General features: G+C 42.2%; 1 protein-coding gene across 3 annotated transcripts in view; it reads left to right on the top strand.

The window, feature by feature from the left end:
• Nucleotides 1-12329, top strand: part of FAM133B (family with sequence similarity 133 member B) — a 160899-nt gene that overhangs the window by 85441 nt on the left and 63129 nt on the right. For all 3 annotated transcript variants that reach the window (XM_078663653.1, XM_078663655.1, XM_078663654.1), the window contains one exon: nt 1173-1220. In XM_078663653.1, coding sequence (XP_078519779.1) covers nt 1173-1220 — 48 coding nt within the window. The remainder of the gene's footprint in view (nt 1-1172; nt 1221-12329) is intronic.

Below are 12329 nucleotides of genomic sequence, written 5' to 3'. Positions count from 1 at the left end.
AAGTACAACTTTGACGGAATCTTCATCAGGACAATGCAAGTAGCCATCTACAATAAAGGATATACGCATTCTTAGTAATGAATTAAAGTGTAAAGCTAGTGTTTAGCGTGTGTTGCTCCATCATGCGCACAGCTCACACTGGCTTTTCTGATTGCGGTTCCATCTGAGCGCTGCACACAGAATATCCTCAGGCGTATCTGTGTCCCAGGTTTCTGTATCTGTTATGTACCTTGCATGCTAAACTCCACCTCGCATCCTGGCTTTTGCGGCACTCTCCTCTGGATGGTGTATTCTTTTCCGCAGCAAAACTTGTGATTGTTAAAACCCATGACGGTTTTACTGTAGATGGATGGGTTCCCCTTGGTCCCACGCTCACTGTGCTCTCCTTTATCAAACACACATACCTTGCATGTGTTACGTATATCCAGCCTTTGTCTTTAATGTCACCCTTATGTTTTTTTTGGATTGGCATTGTGAAACTGAATGATTCAGAACAATAATTACTCATACATTCTTTCCCTTACACTTTTTGAGGTAAGGGTACATACATTCTTTCTTCATTTATGGACTTGATACACTGTGGATACACTTTAATTCCTTACTAAGAATGTGTGTATCCTTTATTGCAGGTTTACTTGCATTCAGGGGTGTGGAATTTAATAAAATATCTACTTGTCCATGCACTGCAGAACTTTGACTGGGTAAGGAAAGTTTGATATGGTTAAATTAGTGAAATTAAATAAACTACATGGTCTTTAAACCATTAACTCTTACTGTAAGTTTGTTGGAACGGAGTCTGACTTTAGGGACACCTTCCAACTGTAAGCAAATGGCAACAGTTGGTAGCGAATAATGATCTTCTCTGGAACCTTTTCAAAACAGTCACCAGTAACTGCTACTTGTTTGACAAGGGTATAGAAAGGTATAATTGTGGCAGGAAAGGCGACGTGAAGCGACCTTAGGGAAAAGCAGGCATAATTTCAGATAATGGCAACCAAAAGATTCTCATTGGGATGCGATTAACCTTGGTTAAGAAAATATGTTAAATTTGTTCATGTGTAGAACCAATCTCTGCTACGTGGGTTTATAGAACCTTCACAATTTAAAAAATATATATTTTCATGCGCTTTATGCCAAATGCCTAAGCCCACACTTTATTCTGTTACATTTAGGATGGAAGCAAAAAGAAAAAGAAGCCAAAGGATCAAGATAAGGATAAGGTAACAGCCTTTTTATATGGGAGAAGTGTCAAAATGAAATACCAATCATTGCATACAGCTTGTGTCCAGGAATTGGAGACATGTATTAAGTCCAAGAGATGTTTTTGAAAACGCTATTGATGTCATACGGATTTTGAAATGACAATGAGTTCTTATTTCCGACTATCTCCACTGCATACTGTGCACTTAATGATAAGACTCTCACTGATTCTCTGTTCCCCACACTTTTCAATGCATAAAAAGGCTCTTATATCTCATACGTGCAGTCGTTTCTAAAAGCTTAAGTACCTGATTGTGTAACTAAACGTAGTCTTTCATAAACATGCAGAACTGTTCATTCATAAGATCACATCCATGCATTCTATTTCTTTTCCAAGTACTTTGTCATGGTCTTTGTGGATGCAAAATGACTCACATTGGGCAGTGGCGGGTTTGAATAATCAATAAAATGTATACTGCTGAACGAAAACCTCTCAGCTTAAAATATTTTGCATTGGGATATGGCTGCTGATATGTATTTGTACTCTGCATGATTTGGTAATTCAGTTTTGAATGAATTGCTTAAGACCATAATGTCTGAAAATGTGATGACATTTCACAAGCAGCTCCAAATGATCCTTTTGATCAAGCGTTTTTGAGGATATTTGTTTTGCAGTTTTTCTATGACTGAGAGTATCTTATGATTTGAATTGAGTCTCTTATAAATGATGCGACCTTTTTTTGGGCTGTAATATGTTACGTGCTTTAAAGGTTCCTACTTTGTTTGGATATATACATCTCTGTAAATTGTGTCACTTTAAATACGAATATATTTTACAAAAAAAATAAACTCTTGTGCTGCAACGCCAGTCATGTGATAATTCATAAGTGCCTACACCTATAGATACCTATAATATAGTTCCCCAAGAATAGAGCTCTTAAACACTAGTATTTTCCCCTGACTGCTAGTCCCCAGGTATAGTAGGGTGTCTATTTGCATACTAATCAAAACATTTATTGAAAATTGCAGTGTTGAATTATTTATCACTGTAAATCCGCTCTGGTATATAAACCCAACAAAAATAACAGGTTCCTAATTCTCACCCCTCCACCCCCCATCTTCCTCTAATAAAGTTTAAAAAGGGTACCCATTGTTGATGATGTATAACGGATATTCCGGGCCCTGTGGTCCCACCAAGGCCTAACTCTCCTGTGCTGCTGCTCCACCCTTCTTCATCCCCGTTTTTCTGAGTGCTTTTTCTGCTTTTGCTCTGATTTTTACTGCTTTCTCCTTCCTCCCCTCCTGTTTTTCAGAGTGTTTCCTCCTGCTTTTCCCTCATTTTCGCTGCTTCTTGTTTTTTCCCTCATTTGCTGGCCGTTTTGCTGCCTCCCGTCTAGCCCCTCCCTCCCAGGACCAACTTAATGGAGGCTGCAGCAGCCTAGCTCTCCCGTGTTGCTGCACGGCCCTGCTTCCTCCCTGATTTCTGAGTCCTTTTTTTCACTTCTCTCCTTCCTTCCCCCCCATTTTTCTGAGTGCTTTCTTCTGCTTTAGCCTCGTTTTTCACTGCTTTATCCGCTAAGCAGCTAGCAACTCCAGCGCCGTGAGACCCTCATGGGTGATTTGCCGCATTTTACAAATCCTGATTGATTGATTGATTAATTTACTCAGTCCCCCACAATAGGAGAGCTGCAATCCTAAACTAGTTTGTATGCACTTCCATTCTCCAGTCCCTGCTGTGCTGAACTCCAGCATTTCCTCCAATTGGCCGACATTCTCTGCCTCCCCATTAGTGTAAGTCACGCTAGATTAAGGCACAAGTTCCACGCTCGTCATCTCCTCATCATTCACACCAGGTCCTGAGTTGTTCATGCAAGTCAGCCAACATTGCTGTTCACGCAGTCAGATCATCTTCTACTTTTTCATCTTGCCTTACGTGTTTCATCTGCCCCTGCCCATTCGGACAGATCTCTGTGCCAATCTCAGTATCTTGAGGTGGTGGCACCAGCCATTTTATTGCAGTGCTGCATTTTGCAAGCAGGAAACCCAGTAAATGAAACTTTCAGCTCAGTTTCTTGTTGTCCAGGGTTGGTATAAGGCCCAACAGAACTATATGGGATGTGGCTTGCAGGTCTCACCCAGTGGCCCTATTGAGGCTCTCTAATATACCCGACCAGTATTGTGCCAGAGACGAGCAATTCTACACTACATGCATAAAATCTGCCTCGTGGCTTCCACACAAAACACATCTGTTTGTCCCTGTATTATAAATATGATGTGAGGTTTTAGGTGAGAGATAATTATATTGTATATTTATATTGAACCATTTCAAACCCTGCTTTTGAGCTGACTGTCTGCACACCAGCATGGACATTTTCCCACTTCTAGGTGGATAGGGTTTCCCCAAGGTTTCCTCCGACCTGGCGCAGGCTTTTGGTATTATTCTTGGCAAGTCTTCTCTTAGCGTCCCTTAGCTATGTGAAATCAGTCCGCCCGTTTCCGCTAGAGATAGGAGCGACAGCAACGTCTGAGGGTTCCACCTCCTCTGGGAAGCAAGGCCATATCTACTGTGCCATTACGTAAATGTTTGCATACTGTAATTTTTGCCCTGTATTGAGCGCAAAGGAGACGATTGCAACTTTCTGAGATCTAAATTGGCTCACAAGGTATAAATCTCCAAGCACATCACAACCTACATCATTTCATTTTTGTATTGACATCAGATCCTCAATTTTCATGTTTCAGATTACATATCAGCATATCCCTTCCATATGGGGCACCCCCTAACACCCTTTTTACCTGTCGTACTATAAAGGGTGTAGGAAGCTGACTCTATATAGTGTACCAACACGAGGTACACTGTGCAGAGAGTTCAGGCAACTCTGTTTGGTTTACAATGGCAAAAATGATAACACTAAATAATCTCTTATTTGACAGTGTGGGTGAGCAGTTTAGGTTTATCAGAGTGTAGTGCTAAGCATGTGTTGTACTCACCGAGGCAATAAATGAGAGGCACACTCAATAATAAATCGGAGACCAATTTAGAAAAATAACGTGTATTTTTATATAAACTTTGATACGAAGAACTTTGTGAACAAGTAAGTACTTTTTAAAATATAGACTTTCACATTTAAGTAAAATGTTCACTTGAAAGCTTCTTTACACGTAATGCTATTCTATGAGAGAGAGAAAAAGACATTTACCGTAGACAGGTACATGCTATAGGTTTCTGGGGGTCCTCTCAAGACTTAAGGTGGTTGGAGGGTAAGGTCCAAAGTACTTCAAACAGTTAGAATTTACCTTCCCTGTGGTGTCCGGGTGCAGATGTGCTGGTTGGGTTGGTTGCCTTACGAGCTACACCAATAGAGAGAGCAGAGCCATCTACAAACAGGCTGCGGAGGGGTATTTGTGTGCTAGTCCAGGAGATGTCAACAGGGTGATTGTTTCACAAGAGTCTTGGGAGCAGGGCAGCACAGCCGGTTCTTGAGGATCTAGGCCAGGGTCAGCTGGGCTGGAGGACCTTGCAGTGGTCGGTCTCACCAGTTGAGGGTGCAAAATTCAGGGCAGCTGGCCCACTCTGGAAGTGGGTCTCTGCGTTGCTGACGTCCCTCAACGTCAGTTTGGTCTCGTGGCAGTCTAGTGTGGACTCAACCAGGCTTAATGCTGTAAGGAGTCTGATAACATGGGTATCATACTCCTGTTGGTCCTGAAGTCTTCTCTCTTGGTTGGGAGACAGATCTGACCTTCCTGAGCATGGTGACCTCTTGCTCATTGGCTGCTGTGTCTCTATGACCAGGGAGGGGCAGCACGGTAAACCGGACTATGGTGTTTTGGTGCCTGCGGACTGCAGGGAAGTAGCTCTTCTACCCAATGGGAGATTGCTGGTAGTTTGTGCCAGGCTGTCAGCTTACCGAGGTTCTTGGACAAGTTGGTTTCTTTATGATTGTTGAGACTAGTGTAGGCAGACAGGGTTTGATGCCAAAATGTCCTCAGCAAGTCTTCAGTTTTTGTTTTCGCTGCTCTTTGTCCTCTTTTTCTGGGCCCGTCAAATCTGAGTTCCTGGCATCAGGGCTGCTACCTAAATACTCAGTTTAGGGGCGTTAAGGAGAGTGATAAGTAGTAGCCAATGGGCTACCTACCTTTAGGGTGAGTGCACCCCCTATATGACCACTTCTTCTGGGAAGTGGGCGTAATCCTGACCCAGTGAACCTAATTCCACCAAAAACCAAGAGGGTGGAATTCTGTTTTTTGTGTTCATTTCAGGTAGCACACCTTAGGGGTGGAACTGGTCTGATGGTGAGCACACCTCATGACTAGCTCATTTTCCCGCCTGTCCTGCTGCCAAATAGGCCTCAGGGCAGGGGGGCGGCATCTCCCAGGTCTGGGGTAGGAGGAGTCCCATATCAAAGGCGGCAGAGGTCTGTGAAGCCTCCTGCCTTGATATGCTGATTATTAGCCATCCTGCCAGAGCAGGCATTATTTCCACTCCCGGAGAGCTTGTGCTTTCACCTGCAGAGGTTCAGAAACCTGTTTATGGTGGCAGGCTGATCTAGACCAGTCAGCCAGCACGAGAGAGGTTAGTAGGTTTTCAGGGGGTACCTTTAACCCCTTCCTCGCTGATGACGAGCTGGGCTCGTCATGAGGTAGCCTACTGCTACGCTGATGACGAGCCCAGCTCGTCACGCAACATGCGCTTTTAAAAATCTCCGCGTACGAGCGGAATTCCGCCCGCACGCATGTGGTTAAGGTGCCTTCTGGGTGCATGTATTAATACAGCCATCACTGGAATCAGTGTGGGTTTATTAATACAAGATGTTTGATACCAAACATCTTTGGTTTCAGTGAAGCCATCATGTAGCTGGGGAACTCCTAAACACCAGTGCCCAGTACATACATTCAAGGCGGCTTCCCTGTTCACTGTCAATGTCCAAGAATCGACTTGAACATCACGGGGGCATATCTGCTCATGCAGATATGTCCTCACATGTAATATAATGCACCCTGCCTTGATGCTGTAAGGCCTGCTAAAGGGGTACTATAAATTCTCTTCCAGGGGATACTCATCAATAGTCATCAGCACTGAATTATCTTCGCCCATAAGCGGGAACTCGGAACATATAGACTAATACATATATATGTGTAAAATATATAAAAATAGTACATAGTACTAAAATAATGATACAGATATACATGTATAACTAATAATATGCAGCCCTATCCATAATCAATAGGCTAATAAAGCCATAATTACATGTCTTCTGCAGACTGAAAATAATCAATACAATCAAATGCAAGAAAAGGATCTGAACCTTAAATGCATTCCACAGAAAACAAACTTTTATTTTCATCAAAGAAAAGGTAATAAAAGGCATTTAGCCTAAGTAGGCTGCATAAATAAATAACATCCCTGTACAGAAAAGGAGAATGTCACCTCGCCTTTAAGGCCTCAGAGAATCTGAACACTTTGCCTTTAAGGCCTCCAGGAGAACCCTGCTCCCATCATGCCCCACAGGTGACAGTTAGGTCAGTTCTTTTGTACGGTATAGGAAATTTGCAGGAACCTGCATACAGAATGCAATAATAACATATCTAAACACAATGCTACTGCTCGCCCGGGGAGGCGGGAGGGTGCTTATGACTTTGATGAGTATACCCCTGGAAGAGAACTAGGATTACAGGTAAGTAACTAATCCTTCTCTTCCAGGGGATACTCATCAATAGTCATAAGCACTGAATAGAGTAGCAAGCTTATACTAACTTCAATCCATCTAGATATAGACCTTTTGGATGCTGCAGACCCCGTGTTAATAGGACCATAGTTCACAAACAAACGGTCCGACTTCCTCAATGTCTTTGTCCTGTCCAAATAAAACTTGAGAACCCTCTTCAGATCTAAAGAATGGAGAGATCTTTCTGGAGGATTCGTAGGATTTGGAAAAAAGGTCGGCAAAGTTATAGATTGATTAATGTGAAAGTCTGAAACAACCTTGGATAGAAAAGCAGGGTGTGTTCTGAGTACTACTCTATTAGCATGAAACACCGTGAAAAGTTCCTTACAACACAGTGCCTGGATCTCGCTCACTCTGCGAGCAGAAGTAATGGCTACCAGAAATGCAACCTTGCAAGTTAAATGCTGTAAGGAAGCTTTGTAGATAGGCTCAAAAGGAGCACCCATTAACTTAGCCTCATCGCTGCTAGAGAGTTTCCCCTGCTGTACTGGACAACAATAAAAACGGGTGTGGTCATGACGAGCTCAGCTCATCATGAGCACCTGAGAGGTATATGCCATGACGAGCTGAGCTCGTCATGAGCATGGAAGGGGTTAGTCAATACCACATTAAGTTCCCAAGGCGAAGAAGGTGATCTGACTGGAGGGTATACCTTCTTTAAGCCTTCCAGAAAATCTCTCACCACCGGCATCCTAAAGAAAGAAGGCCTCACAGAGCGTGTTGTCTCTGACAACACGCTCCATGAGGCCCCGGTTGATTCACGCAACGACCGAAGGCTGAATCAGAGAGGAGGACTCGCATGAGGAGCCTTTTCCTTTTAATCGCACCTCATAGCCGGTAGGAGACACTGTGGCTAATTGAAGTCTACATGAATGGTGTGCCCAACTTTGGTGCTGTGGCTAAAAGTCTGGCCCTGAATAATTTTGCTAAAATGTTCCGGGGAATGAAACATGTTGGCATTTGGTAATGGTGTGCATGAATAGCAGCCTGCCTTGCTTTTTAGTTTGATAGGTTTCACTAAGTGAAAAATAAAGTGGTTGCGAGACGAGTGCACCTATCAATTTTAAACACTTTTTTGTCACAACGTGAAGTGAGATTCTTTGTCACTTTTTTCTTTTGGGCAAAATGACCGCCGATGATGAGAAAAATGGGCTTATCTGGTGAGTACCTGCCAGGTATCCCGTTGGTGGTGCGCCTGTGAGGGGTCATTTTGCCCTTGCACTATTTTCACAACACGTATGTTGGGAACTGAATGTATTTGGAATTTGTACATTATATACGTCAGTCATCTTTATTGTTCATCTAGACTGTCATAATTGGGATGGAGGCTTTTTATGAAAGGCAGTAAAGCGTGTGGCACACTACCTCCAAATAAATAAAGAAGGGGAGTGTTTGTTATGTAGAAAACTGCAATACTTAGCACACGTTTGGATTAAAAATTGCCTTAGAAACCGGGTCACGTTGTTTGGATGACTTTTAAGTGGAGGGCGACCCTGTGTTTCTTCTGTTCCCTCTGTGCTCCTTAATGATGGTATGTATATATTCTGTTCACTAAACAATGTCTCTTCACTAATGTTGATTTACCCCACCATTGACCAAATCAGAAGGTCATACCGATTTTGCATCCACGATTACTGTCCTAGTAACACAATCAGGACACCCTAATACACTTAATGCTCTGACTGATTAAAACCCGAACCAGATTTATGGCTAATCCAACGCTTCCTGACATTCTTAACAGTCTCCTTCAAGGTCAAAGGATTGAATGATCTAGTCAAGAAATGTAAAATAATGGACTACCTCTAAGGAGATATTATACTCCTCCAAGAAATGAGAATCCATGATAAAGAAGCTTGGTCTCTCAAAAGCAATTGGATATCTGCGGTCCGTTTTCCCCTGCAATACACAAAAAACATGGCGTTATCGTTCTAATATCTAAATGATACTACATTAAACTTGAGTCCTGATCTGTGGATGAAGATGGCAGCTGAATCATAACCAGCTTACACACAGGGGATTTCCTGTTCCACAGAGTCAATATATATGGCCCTAATAATGATGATACACCCATCTAGAACAAAATATCTGACAACATAGGATGCCTGCCTTCAAATAACCTCACCATTGTAGACGGGGATTTTAATTTACCGGTTGCCACTATCCTAGACCACCAATCCACCTGTAATTACCATCCTCCTAAGTCCTACAAAATCCTACAAAAAATGTGCTCAAAATGTAATCTCAAAGACTCCTGGAGACTACAACATCCCGACTCAAGGGATTACACCTTTTGCTCAGCACACCACAACTCCAATACAAGAATTGACTACATTCTCATCTCTGGATCCTATTTATACTTAATAGACCATATTACCATGTCCCCAATATTACGCTCAGACCATTCCTGCATAAGGACTTTCCTTGCTGAAGCCAATCTTAAACCCAGTACCAAATTATGTGCTTTAATAATAACTTTCTTGTCAATCCAGGTAACCTAAACAAAATCGGAGACACTATCGCAAACTACATCACAGAAAACACTTCATCGGACATAAACATTCAAACACTCTGTGATGCACTCAAAGCAACTTTGAGAGTTGATCTAATTGACATGCAGGTGAAAATTAGCAAAACTAATAATGCTCTACTACTGAAACTCGAAAACGAAATCAAACAACTGGAATTATCTCTCGTCCAAAATTTAGATAAAAGCACCCTCTTCGTCCTCATGGGAAAGAAATATGAATATAGTAATATTTTGAGTGAAAAAACGAGAGTTTGAATAAACCGATTTAAAGGCCTCAAGCTCTTTGAAGCCAACAACGTTGGCAAAATGTTGGGCTCATATCTTGAGCATAAACCGAATCAAAAGAAGATATCCGCCATTAAAGACCTGCTGATTCCCACAAACTATAGGCCTTATTAATAAATCTGGAATGCAAACTATATGCGAAAGTTTTAGCCAAGCGTCTAACCCTATTCCTACCGAGCTTGATAAGCAAAACACAAGTTGGGCTTCAACAGAACCATATGTCCAATGATAATACACGTCTCCTATGTCACATTCTAGAAAGAGCAGATACATCCACGTCAACTTCTGTGGCGATAGCACTTGACGCTGAGAAAACATTCAAAAGAGTTTCTTCGACCTTTTTTGAAGAATCGCTTAGAACCTTCAATTTAGGCAATGGATAAAAAAAAATGGTCATGGTCCTTTACAGTAACCCAAGCGCTCATATCTGAACAAGCAGCTCCCTATCACAACCATTCAAACTGGGGAAAGGCACCAGGCAAGGCTGTCCCCATTCTCCATCCCTCTTTCTGCTAACTTTCAAACCCCTCATTCTAGATATTAATACGACCCTAACATTACAGGAATCTGCTTCCACGGGAAGATAGTAAAATTGTCTGCTCATGCAGATGACATTTTAACTGTCACGGATAGACTGAAATACTGAATACAGGGGCTCACATAAACAATTTAAAAGTACTCAAAAGTTTCTGGATGCAAATTAAACATAAAGATGTCAAAAGATAAATCTCTCAATTCTTTGGGTACAAAATGCCTACTAGAAAACTAAGATTTGATCTGGCAACCCCGTTACATCAAATATTTAGGCATCGAATTTAGAGCAGATATCATGGACACAATAAAACAAAATGAAAATCTCACAATTCAAAAACAGACCACTTAGTAGAAAGCTGGAAACGCAAATTCATATCCTGGTGAGGACACATAGAAACCATAAAAATAATGTTCACCCCTATAATTAATTACTTGATTAGCATGTTGGCCCTATTGCTTTCAGAGGACTTCCCATCGCATTTGGATAAACTGGCTAATAATATTATGGCAACTCTTAACCATATTCCATGTGACAGGACTGCTATTAAAATCTCTAGAGCAGCTGAAGAAAGAACTGTAGGGGTCACATGGTGACGTGGAGCCAAGTGAACGACAACTAAATTTTGGGGTGTCTTAAATCATTCCTTCTTCAAGAACGATATGTTTTCGGAACAGGAGGCCACTATTCCTGCCAGGCCTGGGAGAACCATTTTAATCTTCTTTATGACTTGGAAAGCCCTCATATACCTCTATTTCCCCGATTGATGGGTTTATGGTTCAGCGGAAGGAGGTGAGAAATGGTATTCTCAAGCGTGCTTTTGGTAAGGCTCCTTGGTCCAGTGGGTGCCCGGGTGAACTTTTGAATTCTCCGCCGGATGTGTGGGTCCCAGTTACCACCTGCATATCAATGTAGCCATTAGAGGCTCTCTGCCTGACGTTTGGAAGCGATCTGTTATCGTCCCCATATTCAGGAAAGGCAATAGAGCAGACCCGACCTGTAACAGGCGTATCTCACTAATCGACGTTGAGGTCAAGATTATTGGGAGGGTTATTTTGGAGCGACTCGCCACATGGGAAAATGAGAGGGCCATTCTTTCTGAAGTACACTATGGGTTCAGATCGGGCAGTGGTACAATAAAAAAGAATCCCAATTTACATCTCTTGATTTAGAAATACACCCGGGTGAAGGGGGGAGGCATTCATATGACCTTTATGGACAGCAGATCGGCCCTTGATAAAATTAACAGGGAAAAGCTCTTGGCATTGTTGAGGACCATGCGATGGATTCAGCTCCACTCGGATTCATGAGAGCCCTCCATACTGACCTCACAGAAGTAGTTAGATATGGTTTTAATGGCAAATGTAGCAGCCCTTTCACTTCTATAAAAGGCCAAATGTATTCTGATGTCAACCTTTGGCTGTGAAATGTGGGCGTACTCCAAAATTGACCAAATTCAAATGGTTGGGAATACCTTTTTGAGGAATCTTTTGTCTATAGGTCAAGTTACATCTGCTGAGATAATTCGAGAGGAATTGGGGATGGCCTTCATTTCTGATCTCATTCATACACGTCTACGTATTTTGTGGTGTTCTGTCTGGTCAAAAGAAGTATTGCATCTAAATAGACAAATCCTAGAGAAAGCTAATCATGTCCCATGGGTCTCCTACATAAAGAAAACTTTCACGGGATTGGGCCTCCTAGGCCTCTTTCATAATCCTGTGGGTATCACAAACAAGGACCTAATTTGTTTCAAACAGCCTTTGTCCAGTGGGTGATTACAGAAAGGTAGAATTCCACCTTAACGAAATGTCATCACGTGGTATTATCATGGTTAAATCTGTTCCGAGCATGGAGCGGTTCCTGTTCTTGGATATGTCTAATCATCACGGGCTTCTCTTAACATTTCTAAGACTGAATATTATCCATCAACTGTTATTCGTAAAGTGGGTTTGATTTTCTCAATCCCCTGCAACTGTGACACGATTTCCATCTGTCCCTCCATGCACGTAGTACTTTTATGTCCAACGTTCTCCACCCTCCGACATAAATATCGATG

Source organism: Lissotriton helveticus, chromosome 10 (genome assembly GCF_964261635.1).
Source record: "Lissotriton helveticus chromosome 10, aLisHel1.1, whole genome shotgun sequence".
Classification (NCBI taxonomy): Eukaryota; Metazoa; Chordata; class Amphibia; order Caudata; family Salamandridae; genus Lissotriton; species Lissotriton helveticus.
This window is presented reverse-complemented; position numbering and strand designations above follow the sequence as displayed.